Source organism: Oxyura jamaicensis, chromosome 1 (genome assembly GCF_011077185.1).
Source record: "Oxyura jamaicensis isolate SHBP4307 breed ruddy duck chromosome 1, BPBGC_Ojam_1.0, whole genome shotgun sequence".
Lineage (NCBI taxonomy): Eukaryota > Metazoa > Chordata > Aves > Anseriformes > Anatidae > Oxyura > Oxyura jamaicensis.
The window spans coordinates 81556690-81581439 of NC_048893.1; the positions used below are offsets into that span (position 1 = coordinate 81556690).

At 38.9% G+C, this 24750-nt stretch overlaps 1 protein-coding gene across 2 annotated transcripts in view; it reads left to right on the forward strand.

The window, feature by feature from the left end:
• Positions 1–6: 6 nt before the first annotated feature.
• MAN1A2 (mannosidase alpha class 1A member 2) overlaps positions 7–24750 on the forward strand; it is a 134741-nt gene continuing 109997 nt past the window's right edge. Inside the window, exon 1 of one of the 2 annotated variants that reach the window (XM_035314375.1) lies at positions 7–511. In XM_035314375.1, coding sequence (XP_035170266.1) covers positions 204–511 — 308 coding nt within the window. In that variant the 5' untranslated portion in view covers positions 7–203. Of the gene's footprint in view, positions 512–19909; positions 19982–24750 lie in introns of those variants that run through there. The other variant, XM_035314382.1, reaches the window with a different exon arrangement.

Here is a 24750-nt window from a genome sequence, read left to right on the forward strand (position 1 = left end):
CCCCCCCCTCACAGCCTTCAGCCCGCTCCTCCGAGAGGGCGCCCGCGGGGAGGATGGTGAAGCCGCCGCCGGCCCCCGCGCCGGGCCGGGAGGCGACCGAGGCGAGCCGGGCCCCGGCAACCCTCCGCAGGGGGTGAGAGGTGCCGGCGCCCGCCGCGGCGGGGCGTGAGGCTGCGCCCCGCGGGGTGGTCGCTGTCGGAAGGATGACCACCCCCGCCCTGCTGCCGCTGTCCGGGCGGAGGCTGCCCCCCCTGAACCTTGGGCCGTCGTCTTTCCCGCACCACCGAGCTACCTTGAGACTCTCGGAGAAATTTATCCTGCTCCTTATTCTTAGTGCCTTCATCACGCTGTGCTTCGGAGCGTTCTTCTTCCTGCCCGACTCCTCGAAGCACAAACGCTTTGACCTGGGTTTGGAGGATGTGCTCATTCCCCACGTGGATACCAGCAAAGGGGGCAAAAACCTCGGAGGCTTCCTGATCCACGGGCAAGGACACGATGAGCATCGGCACAGGTAGGTGGCCGCGTCCCCGGCACGGCTGCGGTGCATCACGCTCGCTCCAGCCAGCGCAGCCCGGGGGAGTGGGGCTGAGTTAAGGAGAGACCCCGCTCGTGAGGGCTTCGAGCCCTGCGGACGAGACCTCGGGTGTTCTGTGTTCTCAGCCTCTCCCCAGCAAAACATACCTCTGAAAATACGGAGCTTTTTTTGGTTTGCTCCTTTGCCAAACGTGGAAGTTATGCGTGCTTACTGTCACTTAAGAGGCTAGAGGCATTCCAGGGCTTGGATGTGGCCAAGAAAAGGAAGAGTCTTTCACATACTGCCGTTGCCACGCTCTCCATCAATCAGACGTCTTCCCAATGTGTGTTAACTTCAGAGATCTCTTCTGTTCTCCAGCTGCCATACGTAGCTGTGTCTTCATGTGTTCTTTTCCACTGTGAGTTTAATTCTAGCCTTCGGACTAGTGAGGACTGGGAGGCTAAACCTGCGCTCTCCTCCAGTGATTGGGTGATTACTTCTCACCATAGGCAATACGCAGTGTCAGTTGTGGTGGGGTCGGGGAGATAGGGGGCGATTAAATGATGGCATTTGGGAAGATAGTCCAAGTGGTGACTGATGCCTCTTTTTAACAGATTTTTCTTGCTTATTTAAAACACTGAATTGATGCTGAATAGTTTGTGGGATTTTTGCCTGACAGAACCTCAGGGTTATAGCATGAAGTCTGTCAGTGTATGATGTGCGGGATGTCAAACTAGTAGATAGATTAATCACCCTTTGTGGCCCTTAAAATCAGTTGCTGCAATATTATTCCACACGATTGGAGGTGTCAGTGATTGTTTCCTTAATTGTGTTAGCAAGAGTGAAGAATTTGGAAATAAAACAGTAGTTAAGAGTAATGAGGGTTAATGTCACGATGTTGATAGCTTTTTGGGGCCTCCTAAATCTTTGTGCAGTGCGAGCCTCTAAACGCTCAAGGCTGGGTCGCGTGAAGTTGTCTTCAAAACTGAGCTTAAAAAACTTAAATGAAGGTTTTGCAGTGTACTTGCTTCTAATAGGCGTTAGTTGCTTAAAGCACATCCTCATGCCTGTGTAAGATCTCTCTTCCCTGTCAAAGATGTGTAAAATGTGATGACAACAGATGATAGAATATGTTCTCTTCAATATTTCTATTAATAATATGGTGAAATTTCAGTAACTGTTACTATGCTGATAGCATTCTTTGGGAAAAGTTTGAAATGTATCCTATTGACATCATATTAGAATTATTTAAAGGTTATTTGTGCCAGATTAAAAGGGAGGGATGTAATTACCTCTTTTTATTAACATCTAATGAGTTATAACGACTACCTGAATACTGTTCTATTTCTCCTTATGGCATTTGTGCCGTTGGATATCATGGAGCATTCATCATGAGCTCTTCCTTGCTAACTGAAAGGGCACGGATGCTTAATATTTAACAAGGACTTCTTTTGTCTGCAATGTTAATTGCTGGTGCAGTTAAATGTTGCACAAGACATAGGTTTAGATGCTCTCTAATATACCTTTGAAGTTCTCATCTTTTGATTGTCTTTTTTTGTCTCTTGTGATCTTGCTTCTTTTCACCCAGTCACAGTGGTAAATGCAGTCAAAAACCAAGGTCTAAAATAGAAGATGAAACAAAACAGTCAAAATCAGGTTCTAAAATAGATGACGGATGAAACAAAAAGGAGTTCAGCAGAAATTTTCAAAACTCCAGCTGTGGCTGTTGTACCTTGTGCTGCCCCTAGTACATGGGCCGTAGAAAAGAGTTTAATACAGATAGTTCTGAAGTGATGCTGTTGATTAACGTACTTATGAGGGTCCTTTTCAGGTTTGCTCTTCTGAGCAAGCTTTCTGAGGATACAGCTTCAGTAATGATACGAAGTGCATACAGCTTTTCTTTCACACATAGATAAACAAAATGCACTTAGCTCCAACAGTTCCTAAGTTAAAAGAGACCCCAAATAAACATTAACAGAAGCAGTTACTGTGTTAACTCTCCTATAATTTGTAAGTTGTAAATGTGTACTTCTCTCCACCCCAATCCAAATTGTCACTTTCACTTACAGATTTCATGAAAACCTTTTGGGTTGTATTTGAGCAAGGATAGGTATTCCTGTTGCTTTAGTCCTGCAAGCTCTAAGCATGCTTTAACAAGTTTTTTTTTTTTTTTTTTTTTTTTTTTAAATAAAGCCTGCCTGCTTACCAGACACTTGTGTGAATTCCATCATATGCATTGTGAGACAAGGTTACTTTACTTCTGGAGTAACTTAATGGGCTTGTTACCTGATAGCGTTATCAGTAGGTATTTGCTAGTTTAGGGTTGGCATAGTGACTGTTTTCCCATGGAGGAAAACAGTTGCCTGTTGACGTTTTCAGTGATGGTTACTGCTCCTGGGTCACAAGGACCTCGACAGGTATTCTTAGAAGGGCAAGTATCTTCAAAAATGAATTCTGGATATCTTGTTATCTCAGTTTGGGATGAAAAACTGTCCAGCTTACTATCAAGGAGAGAAGTTGAGCATCAGCTAATCCATAGTTGTTATTTTTTGGATAGAATTGGGAGTTAAAGCAAAGATCAAGAGAAAATAACCTGGACTGCAGCACAAAGGAGGGTGCAGTCTGAGATGTGGAGTATGATAATGGATTGACAAGCTGTCTTTCCAAGAGTTGTGGGACTTAGGAAGAAATCGTATCAAAAGTCATTCATATGAAGTATACTTTATCATGAAGTGGCAGGTGTATTTATTTAGTGATTAAGGGAAAGTATTACAGCAGGTATTGACTCATATCAAAAGCTTAAAAAAAAAACAACCATAGTTATACTGCTCTCTTGTTATATAGAGTATAGTATTTTAATGTTCATTTCCCCTTACCCCTTAATTTTTGAGTTTTATAGTCTGCTAGAGGGTATTCATATTTCTGTCTTGCAAAATATAGCAAGGATGTAGGTAGAGGGTTGCCTTGCAGCCATGCATTAGTGTTAGGTGTGCAAATAATGGTTCTCACTGGAACTTCTCTGTATTCCCTCACATTGCCTAAGCATTTGTTCAAGAATTGTGGTGTCCTTGCCTGTCACATAAAGAAAAACAACTTTCTTTTAAGAAAGGGATTGAAATCTGAAATAAAGCTGCAACTGATACTTTCGGAAATAGCTAGCACAAAGCCCATCCAATAGTCATTTCTAGCTGTTTATTTTGGGGGAAAGCTCTTCATTTGTTCTTACAAGGTGATAAGTGGGGAATGGGTTAGAAATGTTGGACAGGTGTGTGTCAAAATCTTGCCTTGGTGAAGAAGGAGGGTGGAACTGACTAGTTCAGGACTTCTGAAGATATGTGCACGTGCATGCTATTTAAAAGCCCATTTCAGTTCCTACAGATGGATTTTTTTCTGCTTCAAATAGGATATTGCAAGAGAAGCACAGTTTTGAAGGCACATCTCTGAAATCTTGAATGACACACTAGTTTGTTTGGCAAAAAAAAAAAAAGTGACAGTTATCTATATGCAACAAAATTCTACATTTTCTCTGCTACCAAAAACCAACAAAACCCCCCAAACAGTACAAAGCCAAAAAAAAAGAAAACCAAAAAACTCTAAGCTGCTTCTCAGTACCCAGTTTCTTTCCAGCTATTTTAGGTATTTTCTTCTTCCATACTCTGTCTGAAAGATAGCTTTGGAACAAAAACAAAATATTTTTATAGCTTCTAGGCATTTAATATAAACAAGAGAGAATGCAGTATGTAATCTTCTTGATTTATTAGATATTTTTTGATAAAAATGAGTATCTGTAATAAGAACATTGACCAGACTTGTTTCTTTAATGAAGTGTCAATAAGCTGCTTTTTATATTGACTAAAATTGAGATTACTTCTGTGGAAAAGCTACATTATTTGGAGAAAGAACAAATACATAATTTTATGAGCTCAAAGTTGCAAAGCCACTTTGTAACAGCACTCTGGACTATTGCTGTGCCAACAGTTCAATCCTTCAGAATTTTGCAGAGCTGTATCTTCAGCTGTTAAATTCCTGTGTGTTATTTCAAATCATAATTCCTGCCTTTACTTAAAAATAAGACAAGCCCTCTTTTCAACAGACTGGTAGCAGGTACCACTAATGCAACTGACCACTGCAACTACCTTGGCCTTGCTGTGTAAGTTGATGTAGATCAGTGTAAATCATGCTTTTGACGCTGTTCTTGTAAAGCTAAGGTATATCAGCTTCTGAATTATACGGAAGTGATAAGCCCAGCAGGTTGATATGACCAGGTGTGCGTCAGCATCTGCACAGCAGTAGTTTAAAAGCACTCCTTCTTTGTTGTTCAATATATGGCTACCTCTAAAGACAGTAGCTGCTACTGCTGTACTCTTTAAAAAAGGTGAGAGTAATAATACTGTGAAAGAGCTATCAGTCTCTCTTCTTCATTCTTCTAAATCCTGGTACTCTTCTTAATTTGAAATAAACTTGAAAGACTTAATATGCTTTCTTTGCCTCTTTGACTTACCTTCTGTGGTCTACATGGCTTAATTACAGAATCACAGCGGATATCATCTGGTCCAGCCCGCCCCCCCCCCCCCCCCGGTTAAGCAGGGTCACCTAGGGCACAATTGTGCAGGCTGACATCCAGGTAGGTTTTGAATATTTCCTGAGAAGGAGATGCCACAAGCTCTCTGGGCAATCTGTTCCACTGCTCTGTCACCCTCACAGCAAAGAATTGTTTTCTCTTATTCATCTGGAACTTCCTGTATGTGTTTGTGCCCATCACCTCTTATCCTGTTGCTGGGCACCACTCAAAAGTCTGGCCACCATCCTCTTGGTGCCCTCCCTTCAGACACTTGTACGCATTGATAAGATCTCCTCTCAGCCATCTCTTCTGCAGGCCCAGCTTTCTCAGCCTCTCCTGATAAGAGAGATACTCCAGTCCCCTCATCATCTTAGTAGCCTTCTGTTGGATTCACACCAGTAGCTCTATGTCCTTCTTGTACTGGGGAGCCCAGAACTGGACACAGTACTCCAGGTGTGACCTCACTAGGGCTGAGCAGAGGGGCAGGATCACTTCCCTTGACCTGCTAGCAACACTTTTCCTAATGTACCTTAGGATGCTGTTGGCCTTCTTGGCCACAGGAGCACATTGCAGACTCATGGTCAGCCTGCTGTCTACCAGGACTCCCAGGTCCTTCTCCACAGAGCTGCTTTCCAGCAGATCAGCCCCCAGCTTGTACTGGTGCTTGGGGTTATTCCTCCCTAGGTGTAGGACGCTGCATTTGCCCTTGTTGAACTTCATGAGGTTTCTCACCACCCAGCTCTCCAGCGTGTCCAGGTTCCTCCGAATGACAGCACAGCCCTCTGGTGTGTCAGCTGCTTCTCCTGGTTTTGTGTCATCAGCACACTTGCTGAGGGTGCACTGTGTTGCATCATCCATCTTACAGAAGAATACGTTGAACAAGACTGGACCTAGTACTGACACGTGGGTGATACTGCTAGCTACAGGCTTCCAACTAGAGTGCACTGATAAGACACAGAAGTGGGCAGAGGAGATAATTTAATCTCTGTTGCTCAGTGGGATCAGTGTTTCCTATCATCCTCTGTCATGTCATCGAGTATAAAGCTGTATAAAGCCAACTTTTGCTCTTCCCTCCCTGCACATACTTGAGGCACAGCTCGTTAGTGCAATTATGAGTATTAGTGCAATTATGATTGAGTGATTCAGATAACTTGCTTTTCCCCTGAAAAACTGGAATCTGCTGTAGCCTCTGTCCAATTTCCCTTTTCATGAAGTTGAGCCTTCACAGCAGACTGCACAATCTGTGTGCAGTATGGACACTGAGTGTAAGCTCAGGTGCTTGATATAGGAGAAAGGTCTTTTGGGTGCAGTATGCAGGAGATGCAGGTCCTCCTGGTGACATACGTGGAGCTGAAGAGCATAGGAGGAGTGTGTTCCATGTTAGGGTTCAGAAACATCGTGTATTTCTAATGCAGGGAAGTTGTATCTGTCTGGTGTCAATTCTTCAAATAATAAAGCTATTGCAAGAGCACTGTTTGTTTTTATTTGGGGACTTTCATCAGTTGGAGGTTTTAGTAATCGCTTATTTTCTGTTCCGGACTCATTGGAGATGAGTGTTGAGAAGTGATGCTGGTGCTTGGAGACGTACCAAAATCTGATTTCAATTGATTTCTTCCAGAATCCTCACATTATACCCTTAAGTTTGATTTGAATTTCTTCTGAATTTGTACTGGACTATGGGAGAAGTACCCTCTTGTCTTATTTCAAAAGGTTCTGCTGAAATTAGTGCATTATGTAGTAGGCTGAGAAATACTTCCATTTTGAATTACAAAATGCAAATTCCAGACAATCTGTATAGATGTCTTTCCTCCTCCCCCCATCTGCTTAACAGCCTACATCATGTGTAGAGTGCTTCTTCAAATTATCTTGCTGTACTCAAGTTTGACAAAGCACTTCTTGCACCGTGGAAGAAGAGTTGAGCGTTCATGTTCTCCAGTTCTTATCCTTTCTATTAAAAAAAAAAAAAAAAAAAAAGTTGGTTTTCTGCATGATTTATATTTTGTCTGCATACTGGAAAACAATTAGGCGTGGGAAAACAGCAGAAAGTTTGCTTGCTGGATTTAGGCCAGTTAGTGGGTGGAAGGCGGTAGCGCTTTGGAGTTTTGTAGATTAAAATCTCAGAAGAATTTTAATATAAATGTGGGTTACTTGATGTGTTTGCAGTGGGATAGGCAATAGTAAGCAACGTGGGCATACTGTGCCCTAAGAGTTCTCCCATTTGCTGCTCTTGTCAGTAGCTTGTAGTAAATACAAACATCCCGATCCTTCTCAGCTTGTTCAGAGCTGCAGATTTTTGCTTGCTTACCACAAATGTATGTAAAAATAATCACGTTTGGTGATGTGTTGTATGTGTACATGTGTACACTTAATATTGGCCAAAAAGGGAAAAAAAATCTTTTTTTTTTTTTTTTGCTCTTGTATGTTACCACTTTCAGCTTGTAAGGGACAATATTATCAATCTATGCATGAAGTTTTGAAGGACTACAGCATTGTATTTTCAGTTTAGACTTGGTCTAAAAAAGCTTTATTACTTGAATAGTCAATTGTGAATTCTAAAAGTGTATGCAAATATTTTGCTTTAGAGATAATTATAAAATGTTTTTTTTTTTTTCTCATGTTCTTTTCTAAGAAACCCGTGAAGTCCAAAACATGATCAGTGTCCCTTTTCCACCATTTTGCACTGTTGCTATTGCAGATCAAGAGAACGTTGGTCTGACATGCAGACAGTTATTTCTCACAGTAAAGACTAGCCAAGTGGGAATCTCAGTGTTTGTGTTTCAAAATAGTTCGTGGGATTTGTTCTTTTGCCTTCATTTCCGGTTGGAGACTCAAGTGACTGCTGTAACGTGTCTTAATTCAGTACCTAGGTTGTCTCTTTATTACTAAAATTCAGAATTCTGTTGTAAGCTAATTGCTTGTGGGAAGAAGAGTGTTCAACAAGCTAAAGGTAGCAAAGCAAGAAAGGGGAAAAACAAGGAGATGTGGGGGAGGTATTTAAACACTGAAATAAGAATTCTGAAGGCTCTAAATGTCCTGTATGACTAACTTTTTCAAAGTATCTGCATTTACAGTATAATTATATACCTCTTATTTGACCTGTATGGCTTCTGCTATTTGTCTTTTGAACTTAGTAATTCAACAGTATTTCACAATCTTACTGTATTAAGTGTGTATACACATTCATGGTTGGAAAATATTTGGCAAAGCTTTGAGAACTGTGGAGTTCTTACTATATAATAATAATTTGTAGGCTTTTTGATTCCTTCTATCTGTATTATCTATGTTGTCCGATCTAGCCTCTCCTACAGAAAAATTTGCGTAGGTTCATCCATTCACTCAAATACAGAACCTCAAAATCTCTATTAAATCAGTTAACTTTCTGGGATTATTTGAAGATCTTAAAAAGAAATGAGAGATTGCTTTTTTTTGGCAACTTTCAGAGTTGTATTTTTGAGCTCCTGACCAGGTTCACTGGGGTTTTCAAAATGTAAACGTTTTTAGCAGATATGCTATAGACTATTAGCCTTCTTTTCTAAGTTGGAGGCTTCTCTTTAAGGCATTTTTTGCTGCTTCTCCTAAGCAAATAAAGTTTATAAGGTGGTACCATATGTTCACCTGTGGTGCTGACCCTCTTCTTTTCTACATTCCCTCTGTTCCCCCTTTAACTTTTATCAGAAGCAGAGGGTAAGCTGTCAAAATAAATAAATTTCTGTATCTTGTGCCTATCTAATTGCTGCGTGAAAGAGAGAGACCTCAGTTAGGGACAGTGTTGAAAGGAACAATCACAACTGTGAGCCCCAGAGTTTTCTGAGGTAGTTGATCTGCTGCTGTTCAGTCTGTCCCAGTGTAACTCTGAGCCGTTTGCAATATGTAGGGTTTAGTGGGGTTTAATGGGTAGGGTTTAGTAGGGTTTGATGGGATGTGTTACTGAGGTTGTAGGAAACATTGGTCTAGAAAGCTAAAGAACCCTAATGCATGAAATGCTTGGCAATGTTCTGTTCCTTGCAGGATTTTTGTCCAGACACCGAATCATATTTATCATTCTGTCTTGCTGCCTTTTAGTTTTTTAAGTGTTCTTGAGATACAAACTTATGAACAGGATTACCTTGTATATGGCATTTGGCATTAGGTTAATTGATATTTTCTGTTTTCTTTTACTTGTTAGTCACTTCTTAAACCACAGAGGGTTTTGTAAACACTTCCCCAACTCCTTGCCATAGTGTTGCTGCTGAAGCTTACAATGGGTAGGGAGCAAGTTAGAGGTTTTTCTTTGACTTAAAATTATGAACTGCTAAATATGGTATAAGTAGGATTACTTGCAGCTTTAAGGGAGTGCATATGATGAAAGTACTTTTTTCCTTTTTTTCTGTAAGAGGGCTCTTAAGAGAGATTACTTTGTGTCTTTTAACACCAGTAAACAGACATCAAATTTCACATTTAGGTGTGCTGTTAGCAACCTGGAAGATGTTTGTAAGATGATAATTATCTCCATTTAGGTTTAGCACAGTTTGTAGGCCAGCAAGGCATTTGAAGTTTGCATGGGTAAGCTGCTTCAGAGTGTTCTCCTTCTCAGTAATTTGTTATTATTTTTCTTCTGGAGCTGCTGACATGTTTGAATTGCTGAAGCATACAGTCAGGCTATTTACAGACAGATGACTGGCAGTGGTAAATCAAACTAATCCATTTTACTTGTTATTGGATCAAATGAATGTGATCACAAAGGGCTAGAAAAACATCTCAGTTGGAGGAGCAGCATATCCCTTAAATCCTTCAGTGGTACGGGGAAGATCCCATTTGCCATGCTGGCTGATAAGAATAACTTACAGCACGTGCTACTTCCTCACAGATTTTTCTTATGTTGCTATCTTTAGGAGTTTATTGCATTTCAAGTGTTATTTACTGTTTTCTCTATGAAAGTTAGGGACTCTTCTTTTGTTCCATAATATTGTGTTCTTTCTCTAGTGTATTTAAAAAATATTAATATATAACTGTCTTTCTTGACCACAAGTTTTCTGCTTCTTTTCACTACTTAATGAAATCATAAATTAATTTTTGATTTAAAAACCAAACCTGAAAAAACACAACAATCTGAACATGTTTGGGATGGCAAAAGTAGTGGGAGAGATACTTCTGAGAGAATAAGAAATTATCTTCCTGTTAAGATGGTCTCCCCTACTCCATTGTTCCCAAAGGGGACAGGCAGTACAAACTCCTCAAAACCTTGTTATCCTCTTGAATCCATGTTCTGCAGTCATGTTTTCTGATGTATAAATCCAGTTGATCTTTTCTTCTATATTCAGGCAAACTTTTCTAGCTGTTTTGGGAGATCAAAATATAAGAGCATAGGTTAAAATCTGCAGGGTAGAAATAATGAGGGATTCTTAAGAAATGTTAGTAGAGAAAAGTCCAGTGTGTTAATAGCAACTTACTCAGATTTGCAAGATTTTACAGAACACTTTGTAAGTCTTTAAAAAAAAATCCTGAAAAATAATGGTGTCAACTAGTTTGACTAAGAACCATGTTTCTGGTGACCTTTTAAATCTCTTGTGAATCAGATTTATCTTGGAAGTACTAAAGGCTGTTTTCAACTTAGTAATTACAGATGATGCAAGCACGTGTCTGTTTTCCCAGTGCTATAATCACACATCCTTAGTTTCCTAAAGGCATCTGTTCTGCTGTCATTGGTTTCTGTTTGAGTGGAAAATGGTCTCCAAATTATTAAGTAACACTTGTATTGAATTCTGAATTGCAATGAAGAGTGTTCTGGAGAAGAAAATACAGTAGAGGAATAAGTGGACTTGCTGCATCGTGGAGTTCTGATGTTACAAAGGGCATGTTTCATACGATTAACTCAAGTTTCTATTTTTTGTGAGTAATTTCACCTTCTAGAGACTGCGGAATCCATAGCCATTAATACAGAATCATAGAATATCCTGAGTTGGAAGGGATCCACGAGGATCATCGTGTCCAACTCCTGGCTCCACACAGGTCTACCCAAAAATTCAGACCATATGACTAAGAGCACAGTCCGAATGCTTCTTAAACTCTGACAGGCTTGGTGCAGTGACTACTTCACTGGGGAGCCTGTTTCAGTGCGTGACAACCCTCTCAATGGAGAACGTCTTCCTGATTTCCAGCCTGAACCTCCCCTGCTGCAGCTTGATATCTTAACGTGGTCTCTGAAATAGGTGCTTTCCAGAAAATAGGAAAATTGAAACAAATGAATTTTGCTGTTGAAGAATTAAACAATTTTCTTACATTAACAACAACTAATTTAAATAGAGTAACACATCATGTACAGCGATGAAGTTAATCAGCACTGTTAAAGATACTGATTTTAAGTACTTAAAAATAGTGAGTTAGTAGACCCAGCTTCACTAAGTTGGTCCAGATCAGTAAGGTGAAAAGTTCATACAGTATGAATATTTTGTCTATTTATATTAGTAGTTCATACCTGGGATGATGAAAGGGATGGAAGGGAACTTATCTGCATTGCAGTAACTGTCACCCTGGTAATCATAATTTTTTTTGCAGGGTTTTCTGTCTGGCACCTTTCTCCTCTTGAGATTGATACCTATGGAAGCTTTGTCTTGAGCTCTGATATATGTGTGTATATATATGAAACTGCTCTGTGAAGTGGTTGATCAATTGTCACTGATGTTTCAATATTTGTACATGGAACTTTCAAACAAAAGGCAAATCAGGTGACTGGTATTGTACAGGAGTTTTTTACAAAGAGCTTCTGTTACAAATTATAAACTTGTTAAGAGCTTTTTTTTTCTGTCATGATATTCCCAAACAGAATGAAAATCGTTCAGATTTGTATTAGTAACTTAAAGTTGTTTTTTTTTTAAATGCAAAAAAACCCACCTCCCCGCTCCTCCCCCCCCCAAAAAAAAAAAAAAAAAAATCAAAACACCAAAACAGCACGATCAGCCAAACAAAAAAGCCCCTAAATAAACAAAAAAACAGCACTTCATTATTCTTGGTCTTACTTGATGTGAAGAGCAACAAAGCCAGCAGAACAGTGGTGGAAGAGAACCTGGAATCTTTGGCTTTCACCCAGTCCTGTGTTGTCATTGCAGCATTTGATAGCTGCTTGCTGGCCAGAGTAGGCTACGGGAACAGTTTATTGGCTCATAAAGTAAAATGCCTAATAGTGATTTTGTTCTTGTTTCCAAACTGACAAAATTTGCGATTCACTACCACTCTACATGTGAACCCCAGGCCCTTGGTTAGCTCTGTTTTTAATATGTTTATTTTGGTTTTAATACATTACAGATATGTAAATCACTTGATCACTAATTTTATTCAGATGGATATACTATTGGAGTTGTGTAGTGGTTTGCTTGACGGCCCTTTTCCCCTCCTTAGATGTAATTTACTCAGAATAGCATCTGGCTGTCACACTACAGTGGGACTAGATCATCCGGTCTACTGCTATTACAAAGAAAAATGAGGCTTGACATATTCGTGTCAATTTGGCAAGATGCCTGAATGATTATGCTCAATGAAATATGTGACGTTTCAAGTGGTAATGTAACCTGCAGGAATGCTTGCCGGAGAAATGTATGATACTGCAAAGAAAATGCCACCTTTACTGGTTCTGGAAGGTTCAAATACTGACACAAGTCACCTGATCAATTCCCAGCACACAACTGCAGGTTTAGTCCATTAATTCAAAGTTTTTTTGTACTCTAGAATTTGCTGGTGGTGATCCTGAGGAAATTCAAAATGCAATGGAGTTTTAAGAAGAAAAACACCAGGAAGTGCCTATGACGCTTCCTTTCCTACACTAAAAAGAAAATGAACCAGCAACCATCCCCAGTTCCAAAGTGGTGTGTATAATTACATTGAGTAAGTCATAATTACTTGCTATTCCTAGGTTCCCAGGAAACTCCAGTTTATTTTGAACCTTTCCAAGTCCACAGTATGGAATTCCTAGGAAAAAAGCAAGCTATGAAATATTGTCTACTGTTGTAGTAGCTAGGAAATACGTGGAAGCATAAAAATGTTTAAATGCTCCTTTAATCTGATACATAAATTCATTTTTTCTATCTGCCTTACTTCCATTACTAAGGAGAAATTCTGGAGTCTGTGCAAACTAAGTAGGGTTCTTCCACTGTAGCATGAGACAAGTTGCCTTAAATGGCATCAGGCATAACCTTGCCTCACCAGCTTTCAGGTGGGTCCAATAGTACTTAAAATGGAACGCTGCCTGAGCGTTGGAAATCTGTTCAAAGAAATTTGTGGTAGTCTCTGATTCTATATTTTACTTCCAGTTTATGTTCTACTTTTCCTTTTTATAAATTGATCACTTATTTTTAGCAATTTGACCCAACCATTTTCAGTTCAGTGCTTGGCAGTTGCAATAAAATAGGACTATGACTGTGGTAAGTGCTATTCAAAATGGCTGAGTGGTCTGAGGCATCTAAAACAGTATCACCATCTCTTCTCAACCTTTTTCTTCCACAAAGACAAGGTGTAGTCTCAAAAAAAAAGTCTGGTGACGGGTGGCTAGTACTGCCTCATTTTCTTCTAAAACATGAAGAATGAAACTTAATTCTCGCTTTGAGTAGCAAGAGTAAATAAAAGCCTCCGTAAAACTTAAATTCTTAAGGACGAAAGATACAGAATTGCTATGGATGTGGTTTTGGCATCTTCTAGCATGCACAGAGGTTCTTCATGTCAGAGAGACAGTAATTATTTTCTAGGTAGTGCAGGTTGCTTAGCTGGTTAGGCAGTTTGCTAGGGATTAATGTGCTTACCAGCCTGATGTGTCCCTGCTGGTGTGGAAGGTGTATAAAAGGCAAATACTAACTGGCTTTCCTTCTTGGAGTGGTTTGATTCTTGATCTGGTTGAGTTGACATATTCCAACTCTTTTTTTTTTTTTTTTCCTGAAGATCTTATGTCTTTTGTCAATATTTTTCTCCTGAATTAAATTACTATCTCAGCAATTTCACTGTTTTTCTTACCTTTTGAGACATACAGCTGTGAGAGTATCCTCTTGTAACATAAGCTTTTCGTTGAGCTGAGCCCAAGCTCACACTGGACTGTGGGTCATAGAGAGTGCAGTCTTTTGGCTTAGCAATCTTAGTACTGCATGCTTGTTTACTCTATATAATGAATATATAAATATACTGAGTTGCGTGAGTGTTGCATTATTTCATATATATATATATATTTATATATAAAAAAAAAAAAATATATATATATATATGTTGTGGGGAGGTACTGACCCCCTGTTGGTTGTCTGCCCTTTTTTTAATAGGAAAAAATATCCACCCAACTATCAGTCTCCTGAATCATCATTATGTAGTTTATTAGTGGAGTGGATTTTTTTTTTGTGTGTGGAAACTTACTGCAGGCACCTGGAAGGCTAAATAACTTGTCACATGCTTGTCTTTCATCCTCTGATTTATTGATAAGATTAAAGAATTTCGTGAGTAATGAGATAGTTTTGCTCTGTGGAACAGTGCAGATTGGACAGTACATCATTATTTCCAGATAGCCTGTTGCTCTATCTTCAGTTACTGATTTGTCTGATTTGACAAGTAAAGAGGTATAAAGATTTGCTGTTCTTTCTGTCTAACCACTCCCAGAGGTGTGGTATGGGAGACGAACTTTGTAGAGTATTTCCATTTTAATTAATTCAATATTACTGTTACAAGAGGACACGGACTGCAATGTAAATAGACTTCTATGCATTTCTTCTGGTTCACAGTATAAAATAAGTCATATATATGTTTTTTTCCCCTTGAAGTAAGTAAAGGCTTTGTAATATTGCCTGCTGTTCCTTTCCTGTCTGTTTTTCTTATGACATATGATGAAACACCTTCTGAAAGCTACTGACATTCTGAGACTGAGTTAAAATTATTTTTTTTTTCCTATCATTGCTGCATAATTCTTCCTATTTCTCTGAAGTAGGACTGCTTTTTAAACTGCTGCCACATAGGAGGGAAGGAGTGTTGCAACCTAAATGATCCTGCCAACCGTACAGTGCCAGAAGTTAATCTGTCTTTCAGACTGATAAAATTCTGCTCCCACAACAAAACAATGCTAATTGACCATCACTGAAGCTGTATTGACCTGAAGGGTTGCATATAACTATTTTCTGGTGGTGAGAGAAATCAAGAGAAATTGCTGAGACCTGTATTTTTAGAACTTATTCAGCCTAAGCAGTAAAACCCTAGTGATGTTGACCCCCTGCGATGAAGAGCTAGTGTCAGTCTCCTGTATGAATAGCTCCCACGGATTCTTCTTCCTCTTCAAGTTCTATGCTGCATATTGAGTGCATGGCTTATGGTGCCATGCATGTTGACCGCTATTGTGATTTTAAACATTGATATACAAATATCAACTTACCATATAGCCATATAGCAACAATTATAGCCTGAGGAGGATAAAACTGAGTAGTGCAAGTGAACTTTTTACAGCACTGTTGCTTCTGGGATGTGCAAAGCAACTCAGGCTGGGTGAGTAAACAGTGTTATAGAAATGTTGTAGCTTGTGTTGACAGAACATCTGTGTGAGAGTAGTCTGCTCTCTAGTGCTCTGTAGAAACTGCTGGGGGTTTTCCGTGCAAAGAATTCTAGTGCCATCTGCTTACCTGAAAGTTTGCCGTCTACGCCATGTGCTGTTTGCTACTCTACCTTTGCAATAGCCATTCTCTGTGTATTTTTGCTAGCTCTCAACTTTTATATTTGAAAAAAAAGAGTACTTTTTAGGCTAAAGTAATAGTCGTATCCTGGCTATTGCTAACTTTCTTCAATTGTTTTTCTTTGATTTGTGAGGATCTTCAGGTTTACTTACGGAGGCTGAGCAGACTCATGGTATAAGAGGAGGGAGTTACCATATTTATTGTGGTACCACTTTTGAACACAGGCTGCAGGAAGAAGGCATTGCTACAGCTCAAATAGAATTCCTATTTCTACATTATAGGGGAGTGGGAAAAGAAAAAGGGAAATGAGTATCTGATTAGGAACAAGAACCTGGGGAGGAGGTAAGTCAGGGTTAGCAGAGGGACTTGGTGATGAGAAGGAACAATTTATTTCTTTAGAATCTGCAGATAGGAACTACACACTGAACAAAATAATATAGGATGGCTGTGAAATAGTAATTTTAGCCTTCTTCTTCCCAGAGTAAAAAAAAAAAAAGTGTTGTCTGAGACACGAGAAGAGGTGGGCATTGGCTGAATGAGGTATCAAAGACTTATCGGAGTGGCACTGGGGAAATGAAACATTTCAAGCACAGTGGTGCTCAGTAAGGCATAAATAATGCCTTAGGATGGTAGGGAGTGACTTATTGGATGGAGGAAGCAGTATCATTGGGATAAACTTGAGGAGTAGAAACTAGATGTGATGGTGGGGGAGCGAATGACTGGGGTTACTGATCACGTGAGTTTGTGTGCGGAAAAACTGCTCCTGATCACTTGGGCTCTACTTTAAGATCCTTAAATATGCAGTTCTGTAACACCTGAAGCTCATGTCCTGTTCTCCTATGTGGTCAGCCGTTTAACCTTGCCTATATCCTTGCTCCAGCAGTAGTGTTTGGACAGTCAGCCTGATGTGGCCTTAAATGATCAATGATTTTTCAGGTGGCTCAGCTCACCACTGACTGAGTGGCTTGCTCTCTTGTCTCCTGAATACCAGCATAAGGAATACGGGAGGTTTTTGTGTTTTTTTTTTTTTTTGTTTGTTTGTTTGTTTGTTTGTTTTGGGGGCAACCAAAGCTCTGAAACTTAAAGAATGATTTGCACAGAGATGCTGACCAACACATGGAATATTGAGTTACAGCTGCAATATTGTTTTATGTAATATTATTGTTGATCATGTTATCAATGCTGCAGTAACATGTAAGCAATACTAAAATCCACAGCATAAGTGGACGTGCAGACATCATTCATATGCTAGTTGACTTGGTGCTAAAAAATGTCTACTTTTCTGGCAATTAGTGACTCAGTGTAGCATTGCCAGAGAAGTTGTGCTCCTGTGGGCCATTGGAAGAGGGTACCCATGCTGGTGGTGAGCAAATTCTCTTCATCCAGGGAAATTTTCCTACTGCTCGTGCATGCAGCTTCTCTGCCTTGGGCTAACTATGAAGATAGGGCCCTCTTCTCCCTGACTGGAAGTTGGATTGGTGGAGCTGTCGGAAGAGCTTCACAAGACTTAACCTGCCAGGGCTTGTGCTTCCATTGGTGATCTCTGGTCTGGATGTTGTGTTGGTTGTCCAGTCAGTGAATTTATTCTTCTACCATTATTTTAATATATTATATATTACGATGCATATATATAGTAGTTGCCAGTTTCCAGTAGACCCCTCCCTTATTACTGTTGGCACTGTCTGTGTACCTCAGAGCTCTACAATTAGTATGCTTTTTGGTATAAGTCACCTTGTAGCTACAGTGTGCACTTTCGTCTCTTGCAGACCCCATTATGGGAATGCAGTGTGGACTCATCCATAGGCAGAATATTGCTCCTGCTTTTTTCTTCACGTTATCCTTTTGCTGTCATCTGACCCTACCATAGCTAACTCAGGGAACTAAACCCATGCAGAAAAACTCAGAGTGAACAAATGTTCAGGGCAACACCACCAAGGTAGTCTTTTATGTTAAGACCCTCAGTCAGTTCACCAGCCACTGACAAGTGCCAGAGCTGGTGTAATGCTGAGTGGGACCTTGTACTTGGCTATAGCTAGGCATTAATCAGCTTAAATATCGTGTAAAACTATAGCCTGAACCTTGTTTTTTTTTTTTTTTTTTTTGCTACTGCTGCAAGCTGATACACGTGAAACCCTGTTGAGGTATGTTTCTCTTCCTCTGCTGTTGACCTACATAGTAACTGATAGCAGGAGGTTGTCATCTTCTATTGCTCAAATGATAGGGTCTGTAATGGATGTAATGCTCCAACATTACTGTTGTGAATTACTGGGATGCTAAAATAATTATCATACCTTTTGGTGATTGCTGCTTCTTAGTTTTCTCTTAAATATATACATATGTACTTAATTATATACAAGTGTCTTATGGCACCATGTTTTTCCTTTCTAGTGTCCAAAACTCAGTTACTTCACACTTTCAAAAGTCAGCAACATATGACAAAAGTCAGCTCAGTGTTTTATTTTTTCTTATTGTTATTGACTTAGTATTTTAAACTAAAACCTTCAGTCTGTTCTTGAATTGTCAGTGTCCTAAGACATATGGAGAGTGAGGCTGTCCTGGCATGTTTATTTAATATGTTTATATTTAGCAGTTCTTACTGCAAGGTATTCATGCAGCTTTCTCTGTGATGTTCTTACATCCTGGTTTCAGAAAGCCTTTGATCTTTGCTGGAAGAGTGTTTTCAAGCTATGTCTTGTAAAGGTAGACAGGTGCAATCTTGTTACTCTTTTGCTTAAATTTTATATGTTGCTGTTTCTGTATAAAGTGAAATGTTAGGAAACTCTTGGTGTAACATATTAATCAAGCTAATATCCCAGTGTTCTGTTATTGGGCTAAACTACCTGAACACAAACATACTACAATCAGTAGATGTGCTAAGAAATTCCTTTTTGTCTTTGCAATGTGAGTATTCAGAAGGACAAAGAATTTCTCAGCTGGATAAGACTCCTGCCTTAGGATATGTTCAATTTCTGGTGACTGTGTGGGTCCTTTAAATCATTCCTGAAGATTTTGTGCATGCCTCCAGCAACTGTTTCTTCCTCTGAGAGTATAATGTACAAAAAGGGGGGGGGGGGGGGAATTTGTAACTTTAGGATCAGGAAAAAATCAGGAAAGAAGGAAGAGCAAGGATACTGTCTGTAGTGCACATATATGGTTAGAGTTGTTACTTTGTTCTTGTTTCTTACTCCATCTCCTTCTAAAATTCCTGTACAGAATGGGATTTTGAACCTTCCCCTTTTTAATATAACTGTCAGACAATGTAGCTAGTACAGAGAGTGAAGGAGTAGCAACTCAGTACAGTAGTGCTGAAGATGCAGTTTGAGCTCTCAGCATATACTGAAACAGTTGCTGGTGCTGTGCTAAAATGGATCTGATTCATTTTCTTTAGGTAAAAAAGTTATGTAAGAATTGCATTTTTAAAAAAGAGGCAAACAAAAACCCCACAACTTTTCACTGCAGGGAACATTAAAATGTTAAGCAGTGTAGGAAGTGCTAGTTGCACTACGTGTGTTCAAAAGGGTGAGAATTAAGGTGTAGTGGGAACCTGTAATTTTGTAGTGTCTTGTCTTGGTTTCCAGGTGTTTGAATATATATATATATATATGTTTAGGTAATCTAAAATTAGCCATCTAAGTCTGTCTGTCTTTAGGATTCTGTTTAATTGGATGCTGGGCAGCTTATATAGGATTGTGGTTTTGCTAGGAAAAATGTTGCCGTCAAAGCAGGTTTGTTTTAATTGTTGTAAAAAAAAATGAGTATATATTTGATTTTATATAGCATAAAGAAAAATAAACATCTTTAGTAAAGAGCATAGTAAGTTGACCTCTGAAAAAGAACTTCATACTCTATGGAAAATATGAAGCAGTAGTGCTTCATATTTTGCAGCAACTTCTGTGATATAGAATGCACCATTTTTATTTTCCTTCCTGGTTTGTGTAGTTGGGCTTAAACCATTTTTTTTCTGTTATGAGAAACTTAGTTTTGACACTAATAGTAGGCTGGACATAAAATAATCCTTAAGAACTTACTGCTGTTTAATGGAAGTGCCCTGGTTCTTTATTTCTTCTTGAGTGTATGTTTCAGTATCTGATTTTTGTTATTGACAGCAGTGGGACTGCTTTGTTTGTCCTATAGGTAAATGTGCCTAGCAGATGATGCACTGCTGTTGTATGAGAACCCAGTTCTGTGTAATTGTTTTCTCAGTATCTCAAGACCAGCTATGTGTCATTCTGCTGTGATCAAACTGTAAGTCCTGTAAATCAGGAATGAATATAGCATGCAAGATGTTTGCAAATACTGTTTAGGACTTGAGAATGATTAATAGAGAGCCTAAAAACTCTGATATGTCACTATATGCATGTCTAAACTTATACAACAACAGTTTACAGCTAGATAGAGAGGTTTAGAGTGAAAAATTGTAGTTTGACATCATTAAGTGTAATAGGCTTCTGCAATTTAAAATGAAAAGTAACCTAAAAGATTTTTGGTGCTGTTAAAATCTTGTATCAAAATCAAAAAAAAAAAAACCTCTGTTTCCAGATATTTGTTCTTACTGTCTTGCTCACTTCTAACTTTTTAACCTACCCAGTGCTCTTCTCCTATACTAATTTCATTTTCTGTTTATCATTCCTATAGTCTATATACTATTTTCACTCAAGCTTCTGGCAAAGTTCTTCCATCTTTATTACTTTAAAGGGGAAAAAAAAAATGTCTCATGGGGTTACACATTGGAAATGAAGATAAAATGCTCCAGTCAGTATTATGCTGAGAAGGTGTTTAGAATCCTTTTACATTGGGCAGGTGGTAACATTCCTCTGATTGAGGTTTCTTGATAAAACACAAAGAATTCTGAAATTTCATAAGCTTTTAGTATTCTTTTTTCTTTTCTTTCTGTCTTTTTTTTTTCTTTGGAAATTAAAACAATTCCTAAAAATAGCTTTTTTCTTCATAACAGCACTGTAAGTGATATGACGATCAGGTTTGAGACCTTGCTCTGTAGAGGCTTAATAGTCTGCACAAAAGTAACTAGCTGCAGCCATTAAATGAAGTTTCTTTAATTTGCCTAAATTATGATATAATGTCTATTTTTGATTGTAAGTGCCTTGAGACAGTTGTAAGTGTATTCACTTTTACATCAAATAAATGAAAAAGATCTAAAGTGTTTTGATAGAGCTGTAGTCATTGAAAAGTCTATGTTGTTGAACTTTGTGCATCCTCTGCATTTTCTAAGTGTTCTGATGTGTCAGACTAAGACACTACACATTGCTTATACGATATTGAAAATATGTATAAAGCATTGTGCAATTTATATTTATTCTTTTTTTTTAATCGCTGTTGAATCAGATATCTTCCTGAAATAGTTGATTTGATTCATCTGAAAAATCTGCATGAGCTAACGCATGAAGTTTCCTAGTTTTGTAATTATGATAAGCATAAAATGCTTACATGGTCTCTAGTGACCCTTCTTAGCACTGACGAATGTCTAGCTAATATTATGAAGACAACTTTTGGAGAGTGTTTGCAGAAAACCTCAGCCTTTCTTCACCAAGTAAAAATAAAGCTGACCGTGCAGGCTACGACAGTGCTTTCAGGTGCCAAGAAAAGCATTAACTTGAGTTTAGCATATCTATCAATACTAAGGATTTTGTTTGCTTTTAGTTTTGCAGTGGGGTTGCTCTTCATCCATAAGGGATGTGCTTCAACTGTCCAGCCCCTTTGGCAAGTTCTCCGAGTGCCCATTCAATCTGTATTTTTGAATTCTCTCTAAATATTTTTATTCCAGAGCTGCTTCCAAGGGCCCTATCTAAATCACAAGATAAAGGAAAACAATTGGGTACAGATAGTTAAAGAAGTTAAAACAGGCACGAGCCCTTAATTATCAGCCATAAGAATTAGTGAATTTAACATTGGACTTCAGAAAGTGGCTGTGTTTTCTTGCCATTGTGCCTACAAACACATATATAATGAGTAACAAGTTTTGCAGAAAGAAAATGCAGCAAGGTAGTGTAAGAATGTAAGCAATTGATAAATGTCTTCCTGACGGAATTGCTGAATGAACAGAACAAGCTGTGAGGGTTCCCTAAACATATGGGTTAAGAGAGACTGCATTTAAAGTACAAAAAAAATACAAAAATATGGAAACAAGGTAGGAAAACTTAGGTGTAGTCAAGTTCTGGAAAAAAAAAAGAAAAAAAAATACCCAGATACAGGCGATCTAGGTAATGGAGAACATTGCACTGATGAACAAAATATGTGGGAGGAAGATTAAAAGTTACAGTTCACTGGACTTGAAGGTGACACCCAGCTATCTGCAAAGAAATATTGGAGACTGAGGTTTTTGCTTTAGAAGAAATAACAGATTGGAACAGGATCTGTGAGCTTCCATCACAGAGAGCAATTTGAGAGTAGTGCTGAAGGTGTCTGAAGGCCCAGGCTTTTGGCCTAAGATCAAAAAATAAAAGAAATCAGACACACCATCACCAGGAAGTGCCAGTTTCTTCTCCCTGTTAACTAACGGTAGAACACAAGGGAATGGCACAAAGCTGTGCCAGGGAGGTTCAGACTGGATATCAGGAAAAATTTGTTGACCATGAGGGTGGTCAAACCCTGAAACAGGCTTCTGAGCAAGGTGGTTGATGCCCCATGACTGTCAGTGTTCAAGAGGCATTTGGTTAATGCCCTTAATAATATGCCTTACCTTTTGGTTAGCCTTGGTGTGTTCAGGCAGTTGAAATAGGTGATCTCTGTAGGTTCCTTCTAACTGAACTATTCTGTTGTGTTGTTTATTGTTCACAGGTGGAAAGAAGTGTGTTGCAGAAAGCCTACGTGCAGTTTAAGAGGGGTTATTTAGTATTAAAGCGGAGCACCAGTGTCAGTGAGTTAATTCTCACCTTTCCTTAGCACAGTCCAAAGAACTTGACTGATGAAAGTGAGGAGGACTGGTATTTGGAGTGGCAGCTGTCCTTGAAGAACACCAAGGAAGTGAGCTAGCAGAGGATAACTTGGTATCAATAACAAGGAAATAGGAACATGAAGATCAAGGGGAAGTGCAATGGCAGGACAAAAAATTCTGAAACTAGAGGGAGACGAATAAAAGGCCTTTAATAAGGAAACTCGTTTGTGTTTGACAGGCGGTACTCATGTCGTATGCCAATGTAACCATCTGCTAGAAATAAGTTCTACTGTCACCTTTGTCTAAAAGGAACCACTCAAGAAATGTGCACCTTTTAGTTTTTATCTGCTGCCTCTCATCACCTAGAAAATTAACCTATGTCCTGGCATGGCATGAAAGTGTATTCTCCATATACTAGGAAAACATGATGGTCTTGTAATGCGTGTGTATGTTATAAAATGGTGTATGTTGGAAGGAACAGCAACTTTAATACTTAATGTGTGAAATGTTTTTTGAGTCTGCTGAGAATCCAACCAATAATAAACTGGTTGCTGTCTTGCTTTAGTAACCCTATGCTATGCTTTTTAGTGTGGGAAAACAGTTGCTGGTGGCCAGTTTTATTTACTTGTCTTTATTTTATTTTTTTTTCTTTTTAAATCTTGAATGAACAAGCTTTAAAGCTTTTTATTTTTTATTCTCTTTTCCTCCAGATCAGTTATTCAAAAGCTTGTTCTCTCACAGAAGGTAGGAGAGACTTACATTAAAAGTCATCCTGGCAAGTGAAGCTTTAGTGGCTGCTCTTAAGTTCAGAAAGTTCACTACCTCATGCATATTTGAGACATAAATATTCACCTAGTGATTCTATTATCAAACCTTACAATTTGTGGTCTTTTATGAATGACGTTTTGTCTGCTTGTGGAGACTGTGTACAATATTCTTGCATAAGGAGCTGCAGTAGTTAATTGCAGTGATTGTTTAAGAAAGTTGCACCTGTTTCTGGTATGCACTTGTCAAGGTTCAGATTGTAATTATTGGGTGTATTTATGGTCCTTGCTGGCAAAAATAGTCTACTTGATGATCCTTTTAACATTGCTTGTTTTAAAGATGCTACCAATGTAGTTTTGTGGTATGTAGACCTCTCTATTTTGTCTCAAGATTTTTAGAACAAGCTGTTGGGGTGACGAAAGGAAGCAGCAGCTTTGCTTTAGGTAAGGTTTTTGAAGAATTACTCCAAATGGTGTGTATTGTAAGAGTTTGATAGTGTTGCCTGGGGCACGTTGGGTAGGGAAAACATTTTTGACACATTCTGATGTGTGTTTATGCTGGGATTGTTTCCAATCTTTATTAAACTGCGAATATGTTCTTAGTTTGGTCCTCTGAGGTCTCTCTTCTTCATCTCAGTGATTTCTTGAATGTAATATCTACACACATTGAACTGTTGCTGACTCTTTCTTATGCTGGATGAGGAGCTTGTTGGCATTTGGGTGCTGTTTTGTGGGGAGTGGGAGGCAGTGGGGAGTCTCAGTTGGTCACACATTTCAAATCTTTTCACAACTTCATTATGTATTTTCACTTACGTCACAATGCCTAAGAACTCAGGAAAAGTGATGTGACTTTTTAGGAGTGTGATTTTTCTTTCACTAAGGTCATATACTTCAATATATTTGGTAAAATCATCTTCAGCTGGAACATACAATATGACATTTCTTGCACCTCAGGCTGTCCATCATTGGTAATTGCACAGTGAATATCTGACTGCAGAAGAAGCTCTTGTACTATCTACTGTAAACTCCCTCAAATACCTGTTGACCTTTCTCTTCATCTTACTGTTCTCATATGTTTGTTTCAAAATGTCACTTCCTGGAAGACTTTCGGCTGATCATACAGGTAGTGCTAGAATTTTTCATCTTTATTGAGTCTTTGCATATTTTCTTCAAATGCTTAAATATACTGCTGAGTGGGTGAAGTAAAGTAGACTGTCATTCAGACGTCATTAATGAATCTTATTGGGTTATAGTGCTGTAGAAATCAAAACTACTATATAAATTTATATAGTAGTTCACTAGTAGTTTAGACGCGAGTTCAAAACTTTTCTGAATTATCACAGAATCACAGAATTGTA